This window comes from Periplaneta americana, chromosome 17 (genome assembly GCF_040183065.1).
Source record: "Periplaneta americana isolate PAMFEO1 chromosome 17, P.americana_PAMFEO1_priV1, whole genome shotgun sequence".
In the NCBI taxonomy this organism is placed as follows: Eukaryota; Metazoa; Arthropoda; class Insecta; order Blattodea; family Blattidae; genus Periplaneta; species Periplaneta americana.
Window position 1 is genome coordinate 116,119,361 of NC_091133.1, and position 24,232 is coordinate 116,143,592.

At 36.4% G+C, this 24,232-nt stretch overlaps 1 protein-coding gene across 2 annotated transcripts; it reads left to right on the forward strand.

The window, feature by feature from the left end:
- The first annotated feature begins 366 nt into the window (after positions 1–366).
- On the forward strand, positions 367–24,012 carry LOC138693195 (FERRY endosomal RAB5 effector complex subunit 3). Of its 2 annotated transcripts, none has more exons than XM_069816934.1 (11): positions 367–592; positions 3,174–3,319; positions 6,099–6,280; positions 6,361–6,585; positions 11,499–11,690; positions 13,827–13,942; positions 14,146–14,315; positions 16,063–16,183; positions 18,528–18,646; positions 20,628–20,753; positions 23,597–24,012. In XM_069816934.1, exons 1-11 carry the CDS (start codon positions 418–420, stop codon positions 23,678–23,680), a joined length of 1,656 nt encoding a protein of 551 aa, XP_069673035.1. In that variant the 5' UTR covers positions 367–417; the 3' UTR covers positions 23,681–24,012. The 2 variants fall into 2 exon arrangements, with proteins under 2 accessions (XP_069673035.1, XP_069673034.1); XM_069816933.1 differs by lacking the exon at positions 23,597–24,012 and adding an exon at positions 22,302–23,582 and having other exon boundaries at positions 368–592.
- Positions 24,013–24,232: the final 220 nt, after the last annotated feature.

The following is a 24,232-nucleotide window of genomic DNA, read 5'->3' on the forward strand; positions in this document are numbered from 1 at the left end:
TGGGGAGGCCGAGATGTAGATGGGAAGATAATATTAAAATGGATTTGAGGGAGGTGGGATATGATGGTAGGGACTGGATTAATCTTGCTCAGGATAGGGACCAATGGCGGGCTTATGTGAGGGCGGTAATGAACCTCCGGGTTCCTTAAAAGCCAGTAAGTAAGTAAGTAAGGTTATTTTACGACGCTTTGTCAACATTGTTAGAATTAGAAACCGGAAAGTAATCTCTGAGTTAATCTTCATCCATATTATGACGTTTAAGGCAACTATCAACTATAACATGTCGAACGAATTTATAAGTTTAATATTCATTTACAGGCAGTATTCGTTTAAAATACAGAACAAATGAAATTACAGCATAATTTTTCTCCTCGACATTGGCAACACTGCGTGTGTGTAAACGGTTCACGTGCAAATATGACAGCTGATCAGGAAAGTATTGAAACGTTGTTCGTGTTTAAATTTCCTACATGCACAACAAAACAAGAATCTACAGTTGAAGTGCCGATATATATTCCTTATTCCGGTTCAATAAAAGAGTTGACACAACGTATAATATCATCTTTTAAATTACCTTGTTATGTTGAGAAGGGTAGGTTATGTATTATGTTCCGTGAAATGTTTGTAATGACAGTGAAACTCAATTTTTAGTTTCCTTTGAGTTTATAATTCATTTATATACAAATAACCCGTTTTCTCATTCTACGTTTGGAAATGACAAGGTTCAATGATCCCGTACGAAATTATTCTTGCACGCAATTCTGTAGTTTTAAATATCGTGATAAAACAGAAGTACTGACGTAAAAATTAAAGTTTACTGGAAATTAGCCCAATATCCTTCTCTTTTATCCCATAATAAATCGTGCACTTCCAAACATTTTTAATTCAGGCAATAACAATTTGGAAGTAAGGTGACTGACAGCTCCACCGTTCATAACTTAGAATGTGTAAAAAAAAATGTAGTGAAACGTAGTTTGGATTAAGGATGCCAACTTTGTTAGCTGTTTCCTGGACATATCTTAAATTTTACATTTGGGCCTAAATGGAAATACTGACACGAAATAACCATAGAAGTGTAATACTTACAAATGGCTTTTAAGGAACCCGCAGGTTCATTGCCACCCTCACATAACCCCGCCATCAGTCCCCATCTTGTGCAAGATTAATCCAGTCCCTATCATCATATCCCACCTCCCTCAAATCCATTTTAATATTATGCTCCCATCTATGTTTCGACCTCTCCAAAGGTCTTTTTCCTCCGGTCTCCCAACTAACACACTGGATTCTGGATTCGCCCATAAATGCTACATGCCCTCAAACGTCTGGATTTAATGTTCCTAATTATGTCAAGTAAAGAATACAATGCGTGGAGTTCTACGTTGTGTAACTTTCTCCATTCTCCTGTGACTTCATCCCTCTTAGCCCCAAATATTTTCCTAAAAACCTTATTCTCAAACACCCTTAATCTCTGTTCCTCTCTCAAAGTGAGAGTCCCAAGTTTCACAACCATATAGAACAACCGGTAATATAACTGTTTTATAAATTCTAATTAGTTATTAATTAAGTAACATGTGGGTTGGTGAGTCATCTGATTTTTATGAGAACTACGATTTCATTCCAAGAAACTTCTAAGATTTCTAATATACCAACTTCGTGGCAAATTTTCTTGATGATGTTGTTTAGTCGACTATCCGAAGACAGGTTGGAACTTCTTAAGTGACAATAATAAGACATCACTCATAAGGCTACTAAGCCAGGAGATAATGGGGAAGGGTGGCCAGTTCCTTTCCCTCTTCATTGCATACATCACTGACTAGTAACATAGGTCTGTAGGTCTATTACACTAATCAGACTTGAGATGTATACAAACAATAATTGTTCTTTCTCTGACACGTATCGGCAAGTGAGATGTACTGCCCGATAATAGATGAACATATTAGCCAGAACCTTAATCAGAGGATATTCTTTATGATATTAGATTTATTTTGTTAATCATAATCATTTATTGCATCCACTAGATCATATGCATGATATGGGACATGTGATTTGTACAAATGAATAATTAATTAGGCTTAACGGTTAGGGTGGATCGAAAGTGAGCTAAACTTTTTTTTTTAAGAAATTAAAAGTTGAATAGAGAAAAAAAAATTGCATTACATCCCAGTACTTGAGAACAAAACATTTCAATTTCCTAAAAACATTTTTAGCTGTAGCACAATGACCTTGGATTTTTATAATTTTTTGTAAAATTATTCCCATTTACTAAATAATTATTTGGCAGTCCTCTCCTCGACATAGACTACAACCTGAAGCTGTTATGGCTCATTTAATACTGTAAGAATCTTATGGTAATTATTCTCCTTTAATGGCTTATCTAATTGTAAGTAAGCAATGTGAAATTAATGTTAGTACTTTTATATTATAAATAAAAATCAGTTGTTATTAAATATAATTAATTATTTTCTTCATTAACTTACTAATCCTGTACTTTCGAATGATTTGTTAGCCTTTCCAATTAAAATTTAGATTTGGGGGACATGGAGGGTAAGAAACCTCCGAAAATTTAGGAAAATAATTGTAGTATGAAACGGTTCAAAATGAAGGTGTGCATTCTGTGTTATAGTCTACATCAACCTAGAAATCACCACGGGTAGGTGGCTACCAATGGGACCCATCCCACTCACTCACTCACTGACTCACTCACTCACTCACTCACTCACTCACTCACTCACTCACTCGATAAATTAATTTATAGTCCTAAAAAAACAGAGGCATACATTTATTAATTGTACAGAAGATTGAATACATTTTCATCTATTTATTTGTCTCTTTTCCATAAAGTTTGATCTATGAAGCTAGTTGGATAATTAAAAAAAGAAAATTACATATAAGCATTATTTCAGTTGATTAAAATTTTGAAGCCAGTCTGCGATTCCTTACCTAGAATGCTTGTTGCATTGAGCTGTGCTCTGCATAGGCTATGTAGAGACTGAATGTGGTATAGATGAAACTACAAGGTCATGCATTGCATTGAAGTTACTGGTATATGCAAATCTTATTCTTTTATGTCGTTTGTTGCTGAATTTGCAGAGCTATTTTTTAATTATTGTCAGCAAGTTTATAGTGAATATTTCTGTTTTTATTTTGTTCTGATAGTATGCAATTTTTTTCAGATATGCAACCTGCCCTAGATGAGTTTGTCAAGAAAGAAACAATGAAATATTATGATGACGTTTCGGAAAAACTAATTCAGAATGCAAAAGATGGAGAAATAGATGTTGATGAAATAATTAAAACATGGGAGAAAACATTTAAAGAGGTATTTTATGTGTGTATTTATTATTATTATTATTATTATTATAATTATTATTATTATGCATGCTCCATTACTTTGGATAATACTACATGCAATTGAATTACATTATTTACAGTTTTACAAACTTACATGACTAATGATAATGTTTGTGCATATTGCTTGAATTGAAGCCTTAAGGTACGGTCACACATTGCTACTTTTGCAGCGCAACTTTTGTACTGCAGCTGCAAAAGTTGCGTATCGTGTTCACATGTAAGCCAGAAGTAGCGTGCTGCACGCTACTTTTCGTGCTGCGCAACCCGAGTGCTGCAAAAGTTGCAACTGGAGGTTGTGAGTCTGTTCACACACAAGGCGCTACTTTTGCAGCCGCAGTCATGCTGCAGGTTTCCATCTCCGTGTTGACTTCTCAATATACATTTTGTGGTTATGTTCGCATTATTAAGAAACTCATGCGAAAGCTTCCTTACCTATTATTTGCTTTTCTGTCATATCTAGTATTCAGAAATTGACATTATTTTTACTATAAAGCTTTCAAAAACGCCTATATACTTAAATGGTAACCAACAGTATATTCACGTAATCAATGTTGGCAACCCTCCTGTTTGGAACTACGCTACGGAAAATGAAAAAAAATGAATTATGTCGTCAGCAATTATGCTCAGACTGTGTTGTGTATTTAATAGCTGTTACAAATAATTTATTTTCATCACATTTAACATTAAAATATATCCAAACAATAAAAGTATCATTGGCACATTTGGGTGGTAACACTGGTTGCAACCGCAGCAAAAGTTTCAACAAATCCGATATCAAAAATGCTGCGGCTGCAACCCTGAGAACCCTGTTCACACGTCGCTACTTTTAAGCTGCGCGCAGCATGGAAAAGTAGCGGGCAGCAGGTTCATCAGCTGCTACTTTTCGGGTTGCACCGTTGTTCACACGTCACAGTACAAGAGTTGCACAGTTTTTTGTACTGAATCAGAGAAAATTACTCCCTTAGTGAACTTGTTTATTGGAAGATTCATGAGTTCTTTTAGTGCTATGTGTATCGACGTTATTTCTCCATCAAAATTAGTTGTGTCCATACCAACAGAATGATAAAAGGAGAAGAATGTGTGTCTAACTCCAGCTCCAGTTTCGTAGTCTTTGACAGATCCATCCATCTAAATATGTAGCCACAACTTCCATAATGTTGTTGTTGTTGTTGTTTTCTAATGCCAGGCGTTGGACAATAAAGTCATTTGACCTCTTGCACTCCAATATTTTTCAAAGATATTGTCATGGTTAGCCACTGACGCACAGATTTTGAGATGTTCTGAATCCATTTATTGATTTGAGTTGCACAAAGGACAGTTAGGAGACTGATATATTCCAATTCTGTGCAGATGCTTGGCCAAACAGTCATGGCCTCTTGCCAATCTAAATGCAGCTACAGACGATTTGCGTGGTAAATCGGGAATCAACTGTGGATTATGATGCAGAGAGTTCCATTTTTTCCCTTGGGATTGTGTTATTAAATTTTGTTTGTTGAAGTCTAAGTATGTAGATTTAATAAATCTTTTCACAGAGTAATATGTAGATTTAGTAACAGGTCTGTAAGTAGCAGTGCTGCCCTTCTTTGCTAAAGCATCCGCATTCTCGTTTCCCAGGATTCCACAATGGGATGGTATCCATTGGAATACAATTCTTTTATTGAGTGATATTAGTTGAGGGAGCATCTTATTTATTTCTGCTATTTGAGATGGTGTGTGTCTAGAGACTATTGATAGAATAGCTGCTTTGGAGTCTGACAATATAACTGCATTTTTCAATTTATTGATGTGGCAGAAAAGATTCCTGAGACTTTCACTTATTGCAGTGATTTCTCCATCAAAACTTGTTGTTCCATATCCAAGAGATCTATAAAGTGAGAAGAGACAGCACGTAACACCTGCACCTGCACCTTGTTCCCTGGAGATCAAGGATCCATCGGTGTATAAATGAAGCCAATTTTGTGGAGGGTACCTAATATTAATTGTCTTTAAAGACAATTGTTTCATTATTTCAGTGTTTACTTCTGATTTCAGTATTTCTTCTGTTAAATTTAGATTATACTCTATATTTAATAGTGGTAAAGGGTTTGATTTAATTTGTAAGTTTTCTTTTAAATTCGGGACGTTGATTTTCTGTTTTAATTCTTGAACCATGGATATGAAACTTTTTTGAGTTTTCAATCTACGGAGAAGACTATATGAATGCGAATTGTTTCCTGGTAATCTGATAAGTTTTTCATATTGAATCAGTGCTTTTTCTTCTATTATCATTTTGATGCTGTTAATATTAGTTAAAACCTGTATGTGATGGGGACTTTAGATAAATTATGATTTTTTTTTTTTTTTTGTTGCAAAAACACAGAAATGTTTCACAAAATGTAATTTCGCTCTTATTTCGCAGAAACACATTTCGCATTTTGTCCTCAATTTCACATTTTACCGAGGATTAAGAACCTATAATAATATATTACTTAACATGCCTTTAAATAAAAAAATTACTTATTTCGGCAAAAATCTACCATCTTTAGTGATGGATAAAGCTGCTGTATACAGGTTTTTGTCACTATTTATTCAGCGAAGCTATGTTAATATCTCATCTCTGAATAATTTCTTGTAGTTTAGGCTTTTAAGTTTTATTATATCATTTATTTATATTTCTCGACCATTTATTACTAGTTAAATGAAGTGAACATACTCGCCTGAATCGACTTCTTTCATTGATATCTCTTGTTACAACTTCATTATTCAAGGAAACAGTTGAGTATGCTGACCCTCACGGAGCCACAGATGAGGAGTTGTTTTCGACCGTCTATCACAGATTGGTGCACTCACCAGCCCTGGAAACTATGCTGCAAGTAGAGCATTCATATGCACTGGCTGTACGAGAGCTGACGGGGCAGAGGGATGAACAGGTCACAGCTCTGACACAGAAGTGAGTGCCCGATGTATGGTACAGGCAGATCGTGCTGGTTATGACTGCACCAGTGACATGCTGAATTGTACATGTTACAGGCAGACGAAAGAGATGGCTCGTGCTGTGGATGGAGTGAATGTATACAGTACAGAACAGGATATCAATCAGCTGGCTGCACATCACTTCGAAGACCAGAATTTACTTCAGGGCAAGTGGAACAGTGAGGTGGACACATTGAAAGAGACCCAGCGCAAGGAGTACCGGGAGTGGCTCATGAAGATGCTGGAGGAGCATCAGACCAATGTTACACTGCCCACTCCTACGTAAGTGTGTAGTATCGTTCTATTGTTTGAGGGCCACACCAAAAATAATGCTTCATTTATTCATTTAAACCCACCACCAACAGAAGCAGGCTTCCAATTACTGGTGGCTTACACAGATACATACACTAAATACATAATAAGAAAGAAAAACAAAACAAACAACACAAACGAAAGAAAGAAAGTACATAACGGTAATAGATGCTAGAATATAATATTGCAGTTAATATAGTGCCAAATGTCAATATAATGATGCAAAATTATTTAAAAACTAGAGTAAAAACATTATAATACACTTCTTCATAATTTAAATATCTAAGGAAATACAATTCTTTTTAATATTGTATGAAATTTTTGAACTGTTAAACTGAAATCTAATTGAGAATCACAGTTGAAAGACACAGGCTGTGGTCAACAGATTGTCGATTTGACTGAGAAATACCTATGGCAACAGCGCCATACCAGCTCGCAATACAACCTTCAGCTGTTTAATGGTGGTAAATGAACGTTTGTTTATTATACGCTTTGAGGTTAGAACATCAAGATGTCAATGAGCGATTCCAATAAAAAAAACCAAGGGGCCCAAATTTTAGCTTCACTGACAGAGCTCTGCTATTAAATATAGTGGAGGGATATATGAACATAATCGAAAACAAAAAAACGGATGCAGTTTGGTCAAAAGAAAAAGAAAAGGCGTGGGCAGACATTGCTGTCGATTTTAATAGGTGTTCATCTGAGGGCGAAAGGAATGCTACCCAGTTAAAAACTGCATACGAGAATTACAAAAGAAGAATAAAAAGGGCAGCAGCAGATGATAAGGTACGTATGTCTATTTACAATTTGATAAAAAGGGTTGTACTGACTAACTGTAATTTCTGCTATTGTTGGCTGTGCTCTAGTTATACAGATGTAAAACAAAACATTATTGTGGGCCTAATCAGTGCTCTACTTTGGTGAATGGATATGGGAATGGTGTATTTGTATTTATTTATCTATTTCCTTTATAGTTTACTGCAGATTACATAGGTCCATCAGAATACATAATTTCAGGCATAATTAGTTCAAGCCAGTTTAATTAATAATAGCAGGTTGAGTTGCATAATACAGTGGGGGATGGTTGAAAAAAATACTGTATTTTAAATCAACAAACCAATCTATTCATAATTCATTAAACCTCAGTACTTAAACAATTACAACCTATTTCCATTAGGAGTGTTTAATCAGATAAATTTTAAAAATAAATTTCACTACAGGGATTTCACTACAATATTACTACTATTTATTAAAACGTTTTTATTTTATGGTAAACTTATATGTGTTTATTCTATTTTCAGGCTGAGTTGCACAAAACAGGCGGGGGATCATTCAAGAGGAAGTTAGATGTAGATGGGGAGCGGCTTATAGCCATACTCCATCACAACTTCACACCTCTTTGTAATCCGTGCGACAGCGATGGCCAGTACCAGGTCATTGAAGACGTAGACGCTGATCCTGTTTCCTATATTGAATCAGTGGAAACATATTTTGATGGTCGTCTGCCTGTCATGAGTGTTGAAGAGGCACAGACGGAATCTCATGAAGAGGTGGTAGCTCATGAGACTGTTCTATCACCTTCGCAGTCTCCGTCTGTAAATATACCAGAAGCAATTCCAACAGCAGGCCTCCAACAACAGATGCAGATTACAACAACAAGTAGGCCTACTGCACGAAAACACAAGAGAAACAGGATGGAAGACTACACAAGTAGTAAAGTGGACTTTAATGATTTAAGGTGCCGCCTTCTGTTGGAGAAACACAGCATGGAGGTGAAAATATTAAAAACAAACCTTGAGGTTGCGAGAGTGGAATTAGAAATAAAAAAAGCTATTTTGGCTAATGAATTTAAAAATTAAGTTGCTTGTTTGAAAATAACCTTGTATTGTTTTACTTACCTTCCTGCCATTTCTGTGAAGTGTGTATTTATTAAAGCAGCCCTGACAACATGTCCTCCATTTCCTCTTCCTCTTTCTCTGAATAATGCTTGGTCTCTTTCAGCTTCGGGGTAGAATCTTCGTACCAAGTCTTTGTCTGGAGGTGGGGGTTCAATTTCTCCATGCTCTAACAGTAGGTTATGTAGGACAAAACATGCCATAATACACTCAAGTGTTGTTGATTGCTGCCTTCTCAGCTTGAACCGGAGACCCATTGACAAGCATGGAAATCTTCTTTTAACAACTCCAAATGCTCTTTCTATACAGTTTCGTGTTTGTATGTGAGTTGTGTTGTAGAGTTCCTCTGGTTCAGTCCTTGGGTTAGAGAGAGGTGTCAGCAGAAAATTAGAGCAGGAATAGCCGCCATCGCCTAACAGGATTCCATTTCCCATTTCTCCATTCACAAACTGAGCACGTAACCTGCTCATGAGGAATATCGTGCTGTCATGTGTGGAACCTTGCCAACGTGCCACTACATTCCAAAACAATAATGAAGATGTGCACACAGCCTGCACATTTCTCGAAAAGAAACCTTTTCTGTTCCGATATAGTTCCGCATTATTCCCACCAGGTGATATAATAGGGATATGGGTGCAATCTATGCAACCAATTACTCGTGGGAATTCAGATATTGCTGAAAATTCTCTTTGAATCTCAAGCTAGTTCATGGGTAACTTCTCTCACCACTCTGCTGATAGTAGATTTATGCACCCCTACAATATCACCCAAGACTATCTGAAAGGTACCAGTTGCATAATACCTTAACGTAATTAAAAGCTGGTTCATTGGAGACAGAGGATAGTTTCTGTTAGTCTGTCTACATATATTTCTTTCGATTTTCGAAAGTACCATACAACAAGATTCTTTACTTAACCTAAATCGTTTTTCAAACTCCTTCTCTTGAAACATAAAATATAACTCGTCTCGTCTTTGTATATTTCGTTGCCTTAACATTATTTCTTCCTCATACCTTTCAAAAATTTCTTCATTTGAAGAATCCATAGCTCAATATTTTCGAAAATAATATAGAATTAACCTATAAATGCAACATACGACTCAAAATTTGATCGGAGAATCACTATTTGACCAGCAGAAAATTGCTGATCAAATCTGACGACAGTTTGAACGCCAGTCAAATACTGATTGCTGTTTGTGCAACAAGAAAGTAACTGATTGCCGGTCAAACTCTGATTAAACGTCGATCAAAGTCCGATCATAAATGATTAACGTTTCTGCAACTGGGCAATTCTGTTTTTTTTTTACATTGAACTGAAGGAATGTAAGAAAATCACAGTTATTCAATATACCGTTAACAGTCTTATAGAGTAAAATTTGACTATTTATTAATAGTCGAGATTTTAAAGTTTTATAATTAAATTAAAAAAGTAACTGATTATATGAAATTTGCTTGTCATAAAGCGACACGTGATGTTTTTTAAAATATAAATAACGTAAAAATCTTTTCTGTATCCTATATATTTGCATCTGATGGGACTGGAACTGAGATGACCATATTACAGACGCATACTCTAGTTTACTCCTAACTAGAGTTTTATATAGAGTATCAATAGTATTTATATTTTTTAATTCTTTTGTATCTCTGATAATAAATCCTAATTTTCTATATGCATCAATTACCACGTGATTTAAGTGCATATTTCTTATCGTAGAAGTACAACTGTCAAATGAATTTAGCTCTGACATGTAGTTTTCTTCTGTCTGTTGTCCATCATATCATCTTTCATTGTTAACACTTTGATATTGTCTTCTTCTTCTAATGGTCTTGGTTGGTGTTCTCTAGCCCATCCTAATACAGATGAGAGATCGTGCCCTTCTGCTGTTTTTGTCTCCATTTTAACACAGGAGAGATGTTCTTTATTCATTAGGTCTTGGCTATTACGAAGTGTACCAGGTGCCAATTTTGTGTAGATGTGCTAAACAATCATGGCCAGTTTCGAATCAGAATAATACTACAGCTTCTTTTCTTGGTTTCTTCAGTAAAGTCTCGTTTTACAAACCTATGGATCAACAATTGGCTCTCTTCTGACAAAGGAAAAATTTTACAGTCCGTACAGAAGAAACCAAATGACCTGGAAATGTACAAAAACTTGCCCAGACATGTTCAAACATTTTTAACAAGAGCCAGAACAGGTCACATTTTCACTCAATTGTACCTACACCGATTTCACATTTCTGATAATCCTACTTGTCTGTGGTGTAATAATCATGATGAAGATCTGGAACACATTCTTCTATACTGTCCATCCATAAACCACAAAAGAAGTAAATTAAAATCATCAGTACCAGTTGCAGAAGACACAGCCCTGCAGTATATATTGACTACACCCCACCTCTGGCTACTAGCAACAGGCATCTATAATGAACCCCGATCAAAATACCCCTCATTTTTCGTGAAGAACTACAACTGAATAGACTATAGTGGACTTTATGTTGTCAGCAAACAGCTAGATACATTAAGAAGATTGATTGATTTTCTTGGTTTCTTGGTGGTGGCATGGCCTTCTGGTTAAAGGATGCAGCAGAATTGAAGCACATGAATTGCGTGAAGAGCAGTCCTAAGGACTTCAAACTCAACCCAATATAAAGACGTTGCACAATAAGCCTAAGGCTGCAGTCCTTGCCTATATGTCCTCCTATGGATGAAAAAAACAATAAACCAAAAAAAAACAGTTCAGTGCCTGTAATATACTATCTATTATCACACTTATGTAGGCTAAGTGTGTAACCGTATGCTGTCTTTGTTGCAATCATTTCACAGATAATTTCAGAAACTACGAGCATCAACACCACTGCCCTGTTGCTGCCACCACCATGACCACTATTCTCTCTAGTGCTGCGTTAGAGAAACATATTACAGTTATTTCTGGTATTTAGTAACCAAGGAAGTCAATCCGACATAGATGTATTACATTTTTTTTATTGCAGGAATTCACCCTTGACTGCATGTCCTCCAAGAATATTCCATAGTGGAAGTCAAGAAGACAGTCTGCCTGTACATCGCCTGGAGGAAAGCTTTACCATCCACCTGGGCTCACAGATGAAGCAGATGCATAATATCCGTATTCTTTCAGCTGATGTATTGGACTTCTGTCGAGTAAAACCACAGGCTTCATCAGGGTAAGAGCATCAACATTTCCAACAAGAGATAAGGCTGCTGATGAATGTCCCTCAGATGCCATTGTACTATGTAGAACTTCAACAGAAAGTAGAGGGAGAATTATATACAAGTGGCGGAACATCAGTAATTTAAATCTCATTCTTTAATTGCAGAAATACATAGTGTAATTACGTAAACATATGACATTTAAGGATTTGCAGTTTTACCTAAGTCATAGGGTAAATTAGGGTCTGTTGGACACTCTGTACTTTAACGTGTTACCACGCCACTTGTGGGCACCACATTCTGCTAGAAGTCAATGACGGAAGTAGCCCCGACGTGTTACCACGCCACTTGTGGGCACCACATTCTGCTAGAAGTCAATGACGGAAGTAGCCCCACTCGTGGCTACTTCCGTCATTGACTTCTAGCTGAGTGTGGTGCCCACAAGTGGCGTGGTAACACGTTAAAGTGCGGAGTGTCCAACATGCCCGACTGTCCAACAGACCTTAGTTTATCCTACCTCTAAATAGCAATTTATTTGAAGATGTATTGTAAAAATACAGATTCCTGTTACATAATACAACCCGTGAAGGGCCTAGACTTACCAGCCGGCTGCTGGCCTCACACCCAGATGCCGAAGCAGAGGTGATCATTCAACCAGAATGGAGGTATCGTGTGGTTAGTACGATGATCCCCCCCAGCCATTATAGCTGGTATTCGCAACCGGATTTCGCTACCTATCGTAACTCCCAAAGTGCATCACGATGCTGGGTGGGCACTGGTCCCATACACTGGCCGAAATTTCATGAGAAAATTTCTTCCCCCATGAGGACTCGAACCAGTGCGCATTCCATAACGCAAGTCCTAGGCGAGATGCCCTGTTACATAAGGTTGTTATAAATTGCGAACTTTTTAGTTTTCCCGAAAATTGGGGATATTATTTGCATTAAAGAAGACTGCTTACTCGATTGTACCAATACATAAAAAATGACCAGCTAAACTGAATACATCATAATTCTACTCTCAAAACACTAATTTCTTGAAAGTTTCAAACAGATAGGCTGCTTTATTTTTTTAATGTATATTTTTTTAAGAGTTTATTTACCGTCACTTTAATCATTTGTTCTTATCACGACATCAGAATTTATATACATTTTCCAACTCTTAGATTACAATAGTATGAATGTGCATATCATTACATATAATAACATTAAAAGAAGTGGATATCCTAAATGTAACATGTAATGTGTATATATGCACTGCTTGATTTAAACATACATAATACACATAATAGCAATCTTCTGGAAAGAATGCACTTTCTTCAGAGAAGAACATTTTTCTTTATTAAATTCATAGACTGATTAAATTTCCAACTTATTTATTGTGTTAATATTTAGGATTTACCTTATCTGACTAGTTTGAAAGCCTTGTTTTTCATTGTAAAAAGCCTAGTGGAGATCCAGCGCTATCTTCTGGTTGCCTTTTGTGGTGGGGTGTGTTCATTATTGTGTCGAAAAGTGTGTTTTGAAATTGAGTTGAGTGTTCAGGATGTGATGTGGGTGTGTTTTTGTATGTTCATGAATTTCATATTGTTCTAGGGTATCCATATTTTTTCTGTATGTGTAGTGTTTTCGTGTCTTTGTCTATGTTGCTGTAGTTGTGATTGGAGTTTGTGATGTGTTCTGCGTAGGTTGAATTGTTGTGTGGTTTAGTTATGATTGTGATATTATGTTCTTTGTAACGTGTTTGAAATGATCTTCCAGTCTGTCCACTGTAGAAGTCGTTGCAAGTGTTGCGTGATAGTTTGAAAACTCCTGTTAAGTTGTATGTATTTGTGTGTCTTGTCTATGTGTTAAGATGTTTTTGTAGTGTGTTCTGTATTCTGTATGTAATGTTGTATTTTAGTTTCTTGAATGATGATGCAATCTTGTAGGCTGTGTGTTCTTGTTTCCAAATTTGGAAAAGCTGTTAGTAATGCATTGTGCCATTCGAAATTAAAATGTAAGTTTCAGTGTCGATAGTGCATATTTTAAATATTTTTTTCATTGTGCATATATGGTTATTTGATCGTGCATGAATGCATGCATATTTTAAGATCTGATAGCATGTGAAAATCCTGTCTGTAGTCATAAAGCTTTTGTGTATACTTACAGCCTCGATCCACAACCTCAGCGCCTCCAAACAGCTCTGGCTCTCTATTCAAATGATTTGTACGGGTTGGTGCTGCTCACAGATAGTCATTTTGGCACTTACTCCGGTCTCAGTAAAGGTAATTCACAAATCTGTAACATTTATTTACTAAGATATGTGTATTAGTGTAAATGTATGCATGCACTTGCAAAAATCTATGCACACTTGCTTGTGTTAGTACCAGCAATCAAATATAATAGTGGCGAGAGAAAACAATAGCCTGTACTATCTTCGTACTGTGCTGTTAATGAACTTATAACTGATATAAACCCCTTGTTTCAGAACTTACTGAAGTGTGTCAGCAGTCAACAGAATTTCACTTCCCGTATATTGATGACCAACTTGAAAAAATACGTGACGAGGTGAAGGAGGCTGTAGCATGGCGACAGTCCCACTGTGGTCGTAATGGTAGCGGTGATCACATGGTGACCCTTACTTCGTTAGAGCAACAGGTATGGTCATTTAATGGCATGAATGGTTTGTAGTGTAGGAAAGGTGTCATGTCTAAGAAGTTCTGATGCAACTATATTAAATAAGCAGTTGTGGACAGCTAATAATTGGTGGTCCTCCAGCTTGGGGCTTGGGTGAAGGGATAAGAACCTATCACCGTAAAAAAGAGTTTGTTGCGAAACCCCAACATAAACACGTATGAGTAAATCCAGAAATGCATACAGAATGTTAGATTGAAGACCTGAGGGGAAGAGACCTTTGGAAAGGCCAAGACGTAGATGGGAGAATAATATGTTGTTGTTGTTATCTAATGCTGGGCTTTGGCAACGAAGCCATTAGCGTTCTTGCTCTCCAATATTTTTCTGTGGTGGATCCATCAGGTAGAACTTCACAGGTTATGAGATGATCTTCAGTCATTTCTTCTTCTTTGTTGCATAGAGGGCAATTTGGATTTGTGTAAATTCCTATTTTATTCAAGTGTTTGGCCAAATCGTGTTCTGTAAGCAGTCTGAATTTTGCTACTGGGAGGATAATATTAAAATGGATGTGAGGGAGGTGGGATATGATGGTAGGGATTGAATTAATCTTGCTGAGGGTAGGGACCGATGGCGGGCTTATGTGAGGGAGGTGAAGGATGGGTAGAGCAGATTCTCTCTGACACTGAGACTCAAACCCGGGTTTTCAGTTCTACATGCTGACGCTTTATCCACTAAGCCACACCAGATTCTAGTTCTGATGCCAGAGATTGAATCCCTCTTAGTTTAAGTTCTATTCTCAGTTTCCCTTTAGTGGCCTACTCTCATGTATTGTGTCACAGAATATGTAACAGTGGCACAACTGAGAGGGATTCAATCCGGCATTGGAACTAGACTCCGGTGTGGCTGTGGATAAAGTGTCAGCATGTAGAGCTGAAAACCCGGGTTCGAGTCCCGGTGCCGGAGAGAATTTTTCTCTGTTCTACCCATCCTTCATCATGTTATAACGCAGAATTCTTGCACGGAAACATCATATGTACTTCAGTACATCATAATAATTATGGTCAAGACGCTCTTATTCCCGGCGTGACTCCTCCTCTTTGCTTACGTCTTAGGAAGTGAAGGCTCTATAAAGTCTAGGTAGATAGTATCATTCGCCATTTTTATTCTTTCGTTGCCGAGCTACCAGACGAGGAATCTATTTGTCACACCGTTAAACATTATCATGTCGTAGCTCCTATGATAATAAATCAAACACACTGTAATTGAGCAAATAAATGAGCGGCAAATAACGTCCTTGTGTGCTTTCTACGAACGCCAACGAAAGAACTAAAAAGGTGGGCGATTATATTAATCATTTATCGAGCCTTAGGAAATGCATAACGTCATCATCAGCGAATCACAAGACTCGCACGTTTAAATGTAGCCGACCTGCAACGTGATTGGCTGCCGGAAATAAGAGCGACAGGACTATAGTCACAAGGACTGGACAGTGCATGTTGTAAACCGCGTGCTGATTTGTAAGTGGCATTATGAGAATTAAAGACTATGGGGAATGGCTTGTATATGTATAAACTATACCGAGTACAAATATTAACTTTACATATAAATCCTTGCTCTCATTTTTATACAAAGTTTACTACTAACACCATTTCAAAGGGATATATTTAACCAAAATGCTTATCTTGCTGAGATTAATAATACATTGCTAGGTATCTCTTTCTCAGTCTGTCTGTAAGAAGTGATGAACCACATTTATTGTGTTGACTTGCAGTCACGACGCTCTGGCTCCACAAAACATTTGCAGACAGGAGATGTGTACATAACTCGACATTCCAACTTAGCAGAGGTCCATGTCATATTCCACATGGTGGTCGATGACTCCCTGAGATCAAGTAAGTGAAAGAGACAATACATTGTGTTAAACAATATTTTATTATAACAGATAATACTGAGACTTCTTAAGGACTTCAAACATCACAAGTTTTTTTGACTCCCTGTATCTTTTGACTGGATTAAGTTTCCTTGTACTTAGTGTAAATCCATTTTAATTTTATGTCACACTTTAATTTAGGTCTGTCTTATGATCTGTGCCCATCAGGCTCTTATCATATACTGTAAGTTTTACCAAAGAAATGAATTCATAATAATAAATCTTGTATTTAGTGTTCAGAAGGATGAATAACTGTTTATGACATATGCATCCGTTTTGTTAAAGGACGTTAACTGAAGAATTAACATTATTGTTATAAACATTTATTTTTAGATGTTAATATGGCTTTCTTTCCTCACAATTTTTGAGGTAATAAAAGTTAATTCTGAAATTGAAATCGCACAAGATTGAATTGTTTATAGATGAAGTTTGTTACATTAAATTATGAAGCATAAAAATGAATTGCTTATAAGGTGAAGATCTATACAGCCATAATCAAAAATAAACTCTCACATCTTTACGAAGACAAAATCACTGAAGAACAGAATGGATTCCGAAAAGGAAGATCATGTTGTGACAGCTATTTCACCATGAAGATTTTAATTGAAAAGCACAGAGAATTTAATATTCCAACCCACTTAGCTTTTATTGATTTCATAAAAGCTTTTGATAGAGTTGATAGAAATAAACTTTTAGAGATTTTATGCTATGATAATGTGCCAAACCAAATCATTCTCTCCATTTATAATTTATATCAACAAAATGAAATTGCCATAAGAACTGAACGTGGCACTACTAGCTGGACTTCCATCAACCAAGGTGTTAGACAAGGGTGCGGTCTTTCCCCTCTGTTGTTTATACTATATATGAACCATATTTTATACATCTGGAGGCAAAGTCATCATGCTGGAATTCAAATTAATCGAAACACACTAATGTTTGCCGACGATCAGGTTATTATCGCTAAAACAGAGGATGCTTTACAAAGAGCCATTTATAATTTGCAAATAATCGCCTCAGATTTCAATATGGAAATCTCAAAAGAGAAAACAAAAGTCATGGCATTTTCGGGAGAGAACCCAATTCCAAGTAAGATCATGATAAATAATACTTTAATTGAACGTGTTAATTCATTTAACTATTTAGGTTATAACCTCTCTTACATCACTGATGACGATATGTCAAACAAAATATCTAAATTTATAAAAATCACTGGCGTAATTAACACCGTCTTCAAATCATCCCATGTTCAGAAACATACAAGGCTAAAGGTATATAAAACACTAGCTCGACCGGTCCTCACTTACGGTAGCGAGGCATGGACAATCAGAAAAGCTGATGAGCAAAGGCTGACGACAGCTGAAATGAGGTTCATGCGACGAACAGCGGGATGCTCTTTGCTGGAACACCGTAAAAATGTGGACATATTGCAGGAACTCAAAATGGATCCTATAGTTAATTTTGTTCAACAATATCGACTTCAGTGGAAAAAACATGTCGAAAGGATGGATCGCACTAGATGGCCTAAACAGATTCTTACTTATGTACCAAGAGGAAAGAGGAAATTGGGAAGACCACGAAAGCGCTGGCATGAGACCGTAACAGATCCCGTAGGGTATGATGATAAGGTGAAATTTATGAAGCATAAGAATGAATTGCTTATAAGGTGAAATTTATTAAATCAAATTTATGAAGCATAAGAATGAATCTTTTATAAGGCATAGTTTGTTACATTAAATTATGAAGCATAAGAATGAATTGCTTATAAGGTGAAATTTATTAAATCAAATTTATGAAGCATAGTTTGTTACATTAAATTATGAAGCATAAGAATGAATTGCTTATAAGGTGAAATTTATTAAATCAAATTTATGAAGCATAAGAATAAATTGTTTGTAAAATGAAGTTTGTTAAATCACATTTGTAAAGCATGAGGACCAATAATTTTTAAGATGAAGTTTGTTAAATAAAATTTGTAAAGCATAAGAACGAATAATTTTTAAGATGAAGTTTGTTAAATAAAATTTGTAAAGCATAAGAACGAATAATTTTTAAGATGAAGTTTGTTAAATCAAATTTGTAAAGCATAAGAACGAATAATTTTTAAGATGAAGTTTGTTAAATCACATTTGTAAAGCATAAGAATGAATAATTTTTAAGATGAAGGTTGTTAAATCAAATTTATGAAAAATAACATTTATACGATGAAGTTTTACGAAGCATAAGAATGAATGCAAAATGAAGTTTGTTAAAACAAGTTTATGAAGCATATCTGTAATTGGTGTTTTTTTTTTTTTTTTTTTCAGATGACATCAATTCGAGACATCCTGTAATCCTTGGACTCCGAAATATTTTGAAGACTGCCTGCTCTAATGACGTCACAACTCTGACAGTGCCAGTTCTTTTAATGCACGAGATGACAGAGGTATGCTGTAATGAAATGCGTTTTTTCATCTAAGTTTTTCTCAGATTCTAATGTGTCCAGATAGAAAGCTTAGGAAATGTTCCAAAATATTTTCTGTAACAGCATTGTGTGACCATACTCGCGTGTGTGTTTGTGCATAAGAGAGAGGTGGAAAGAATTATCAGATTTTATTCCATATGATTCCCACTTCCTGGAATAGTTATTCCTGTCCACTTGGGCTCCAGATCCTTCTAGCCAGGAGAATAGTACTTGGTATGAGCCCTGTGTCCTGTATGGAATAGGTGGTAGCCTACGCTGTAAAAATATGAGTTATAATAGCTATAGTGGTGACAGAGGCAGTTTTAGAGCATGGTGGTGATTTTATTATAGAAGTCAAATGGTTACAACGCAGAACTGCACACATCGTATTCTTCACCTAACATAATCAGAAACATTAAATCCAGACGTTTGAGATGGGAAGGGCATGTAACACGTATGGGTGAATTCAGAAATGCATATAGAGTGTTAGTTGGAAGACCTGAGGGAAAAAGACCTTTGGGGAGGCCGAGACATAAATGGGAAGATAATATTAAAACGGATTTGAGGGAGGTGGGATATGACGCTAGGGACTGGATTAATCTTGCTCAGGATAGAGACTGATGGCGGGCTTATGTGAGGGCGGCATTGAACCTCCTGGTTCTCTAAAAGTCAATTTTAAGTAAGTAGGCCTAAGTGAAATGGTTATAATGCTTGCATTAAATGCAAGTGTCGTGGGTTCAGATTTGGTCGAGGTGATAAAGTTCCTGGTATGATATCCTTCAGAAGAGAAGTAAAGCATGGATTGTGTTTTAATAGAAGTTTGCCTCCATGAAGAATTTACTGAATCTGGTATTGAATAATTATTGTGCATTATAAGTGTCCCTATCTCAGGAACAGAATTTAATTCTACAATATTAACGAAATCCGAAAAGCTTATAGATGTTACATGATGGCCATATCTACTGGATGTTCATTTCAAAGTGTGTCATGACGTCACTGTTGTGAGTCAGCGATTTGAAGCGAGTTTCAGCTTTTATGTCAGAGAAGTTGCCTATTAATCAAGGCGTTCATCTGAACTTGAGAACGTGTACGGTATAACTTGAACGTCGTAGCAACAGATGGCGGTCTGTGTGCTACTATAATCTCTTTCGAACTGTGTTTTGCTCGGGCAAGTCGTACGTAGCGTATTTGTTATCATCGGTTGCGTACGGCAACATTCCACAACACAAATCAAATGCTTCATGTCCATGTTGACAGTCGAAGTTAATGTCAACACATACTGTACGTAAGCAATCATCTTAACCCTCTCCCCATATTCCAACAGTAAGGAAAAAACTCACCCCAGTACGCGTTTCCAAACAGTTCACATTCCTGCCACTACTGGAGTTACCGTACGTATCGGTAAGTACTCTTCAGAATGAACGCGTACTTCCTAGGCAACTTCTCTGGCACATAGGTAATATGCCTCTGTGGAAGTGTAGGAAGATTGAATTGTCTAGGCTTATCGGCTAGCCACATGACGTCATACAGCGAGCCATGACACACTTTGAACTGAATATGCAGTAGAGGACTGGTTAGTTTGCCTAACTATTGACCAGGTCCGGGGTTCGATTTCCTGTGGAAAATTTTGGGAGCCTCGATAGTTGGGAGAAATAGCTGTACACTGACTGACAGACTGACTGACTAATGACATGCGTGAAACCATTTTTTCAGTGTCAGTAATTGTGAAAGCATGCATTTCCACTAAAATAACATAATTATTCTTTTACATCATCGAAACAGGATACTTTGTCTTATACTTTGTATAATGAATAAATAAAAAAATAAGAATAGAAAAGATTTCAGATGTTACACATCCTTGTGTGAAGATCACATCATTTGATTCATGTTTTATAATGTGTTCATTAAGTATATACGCTTATTTTATGGAAACTGAACGTGGTGTATTTTTATTACATTGCAGGAAATGACTGTAGCCTGGTGCACAAAGCGAGCCGAGCTGGTGTTCAAATGTGTGAAGGGTTTCATGATCGAGATGGCTTCATGGGGTGGTTCAGAGCTAAAAAATCTACAGTTCTTGGTCCCGAAGGTAAGTTTATGCAAAACCTGGGCATATATTACTTAACAAATGTTCAGGACGTCTGTCTTAAGCCGTTCATCTTTGCTTAGGCAACCCAAATAACAGTGGAGACATGTGGGAGGTATTTTATGGTTTCACAGGTGGAATCAGTGGTGGGTATAACGTTCACTGATATCATCACGTGAATGGTACAAACATTAGTCTTTGTATGATATAATTTTATGTTAAACACGTTCTGTCAATCTGTTATGTTAATTATTTCTCATTTCCAACGTTTATTCCAGTCTTGGATAATGTTTTATCGAGTCATTTGCTCTTCTTTTAGTTCCTTTAACATCGTTTTCTTAATACGCAAGTTATATCCAATCCTTCAAATTACCGGTAATTTATTTTTTTTTAAATAAGCAACGTAGAACAAATAGCGTAGAATTTTAATACAATATATTAATTTATTTCAATATATTTTGAATGTGTCACGCCTAGTGACACTACCATGATAACGTCAGAACTTGAGTAGACCAAAAAGAAAGTTGGATTCAGACCGTGACAGACCTTATGGTGTGAAACACATGAGATCGATAACAACCCACATGGAGTTGAAGAATGTCGACGTAGTTTGCTTGCTGCAACATCTTGTATTTAATTCATCTCTCACTATCTTTCACTTTTGCTGTTACGAGCTTCAGCTATTCAAACCATCAATGGTTACCGATGATAGAATTCGAGCTTCTATAGCTACTGCTGTGGAACATTCTGGTTCACATAATATTGCGATGGATTGCATATTCCCATTAATATTAATTAGAATATTCTAGAATCACCTGGAATCATTTTTGAGTTGTACTACTTTCATCCTCCAGATTTTAACGTCTAGTTTATATCACCTTATAAATTACCACTCCTAATAGCCAGTGGCGTAGCTCTGTCGGATAGGGCGCTTACCTGCCGATCCGCAGTTGCGTTCGGGCGCGGGTTCGATTCCCGTTTGGGCTGATTACCTGTTTGGGTTTTTTCCGAGGTTTTCTCCAACTGTAAGGAAAATGTCAGGTAATCTATGGCGAATCTTCGGTCTCATCTCGCTAAATATAATTTCGCTATCACTAATCCCATCAACACTAAATAACCTCGTAGTTGATACAGCGTCGTTAAATAACAAAGTAAAAAAAAAACATTCTTAATCAGTGTGATATTGATTGATACAATGATCTCTTTACGAACTGTTATCTATAAAGATATAAGAATTTTCAAGACTAATTTGTTCTGGATAATATACAAATCAGAGGTTTTGCATTGGTCAATAAAAGCAGTATATATATTGGAAACTTCGGATCGTTGAAATAATGGGCTGTGAACTCATATGTTGATGTAAAAAGCTTCAATAAAGAGGTTTTGAACATTATGTGGGCCAGCAGCCTTCCAATTCTGGGTCCTACTTGTTTCTGTGCATCTGCCACTAATTGTCAACTATTGAATTTGTCACACGGCAATTGGTCTATTTCAGTGGCAGGCAGCTATGGTAATTTTTTTTTTCATATTTATTATTGTGTTTCGTTTCAGGGCATTTCAGAGGAAGTGTTTGGTACTTTGGCCACCATGCTGCCAAGTATATTCCGTGTATCCAATCCTTTAGTATTCAAGGCATCATCTTCAACACCTCATACTCCTAAGAATGGATAAATCATCAAATTCTTCTACTACATTCCTAACTTATTGTTATTATCGTTCTCAATGATTATATGATTTTGTATATATGTTAAGAATAAGATGTTCTGAAAATATGTCAAGATTGTATGTAATCTTAAAGTTGTCACCAAAACTTGTCTTTTGAATTCATTCCATCCATATCTTATTCCTTCATTCCTTTCTTCAGGAAAATTAGTCCTGAACTGAACTCTCTTAGTCAAAGTTGTCTCCAAAACTTGTCTTCTGATTTCAGTTTGTCCATGTCATTCATTCCATTCCATTCCATTCCATCCATATCTTATTCCTTCATTCCTTTCTTCAGGAAAATTAGTCCTGAACTGAACTCTCTTAGTCAAAGTTGTCTCCAAATCTTGTCTTCTGATTCAGTTTATCCAGATCATTCATTACATTCCATTCCATCCCATCCCATCCATATCTTATTCCTTCATTCCTTTCTTCAGGAAAATTAGTCCTGAACTGAACTCTCTTAGTCAAAGTTGTCTCCAAATCTTGTCTTCTGATTCCAGTTTATCCATATCATTCATTACATTCCATTCCATCCCATCCCATCCATATCTTATTCCTTCATTCCTTTCTTCAGGAAAATTAGTCCTGAACTGAACTCTCTTAGTCAAAGTTGTCTCCAAAACTTGTCTTCTGATTTCAGTTTATCCATATCATTCATTCCATTCCATTCCATTCCATCCCATCCCATCCATATCTTATTCCTTCATTCCTTTCTTCAGGAAAATTAGTCCTGAACTGAACTCTCTTAGTCAAAGTTGTCTCCAAATCTTGTCTTCTGATTCCAGTTTATCCATATCATTAATTCCATTCCATTCCATCCCATCCCATCCATATCTTATTCCTTGATTCCTTTCTTCAGGAAAATTAGTCCTGAACTGAACTCTCTTAGTCAAAGTTGTCTCCAAAACTTGTCGTCTGATTTCAGTTTGTCCATGTCATTCATTCCATTCCATTCCATTCCATTCCATCCATATCTTATTCCTTCATTCCTTTCTTCACGAATATTAGTCATGAACTCTCTTAGTCAAAGTTGTTTCCAAAACTTGTCTTCTGATTCCAGTTTATTTATTTTGGTATATTTCCGTCTTTTAACTTGTCAGTGTATTATTTACATTCTATTTTACAACTTTATGTGTGGAAAGCAACAGGAAGCTACCTCATTTATCTTTCCCGAGAAAAACTCAGGAGAGGAAAAGGAATTGGCTGGATCACTGGTTGAGAAGTAACTGCCTACTGAATGATGCACTGGAAGAAATGGTGAACGGGAGAAGAGTTAGTGGCAGAAGACGATATCAGATGATAGACGACATGAAGATACATGGATCATATGCGAAGACTAAGAGGAAGGCAGAAAATGGGAAAGATTGGAGAATGCTGGGTTTGCGACGCCCGCATGCCCCCAACGTTTACTGGACTTTAAATAACAATAATTTTGGGAGTAATTCGTGATTTTCGATATTTCGCGTAAGTTCGTGCATTACTTAACGCGAATTATCGGGAGTCGATTGTTTTTTTGTATATTTGATATAAATAAACAAAGAAATAAATAAGTACCGTTCTTAGAAAATATAGCTAAATAAAATCAATCTCATTACGTTCCTTTTTACTCTCAGAGTTCCTGAAAATATGTTCCTTCTGCTCTCTCGAGTTCCTGAAAACATCTTTCTGCGTATTCGTTGATTAAGAACAAAAAAATACCGGTAATGTTTATGTTAGCGCTCTTGTGGAATAAAAGTGAACTGTATAATCTTAGATTACGTAATATTTAATTTATCCTG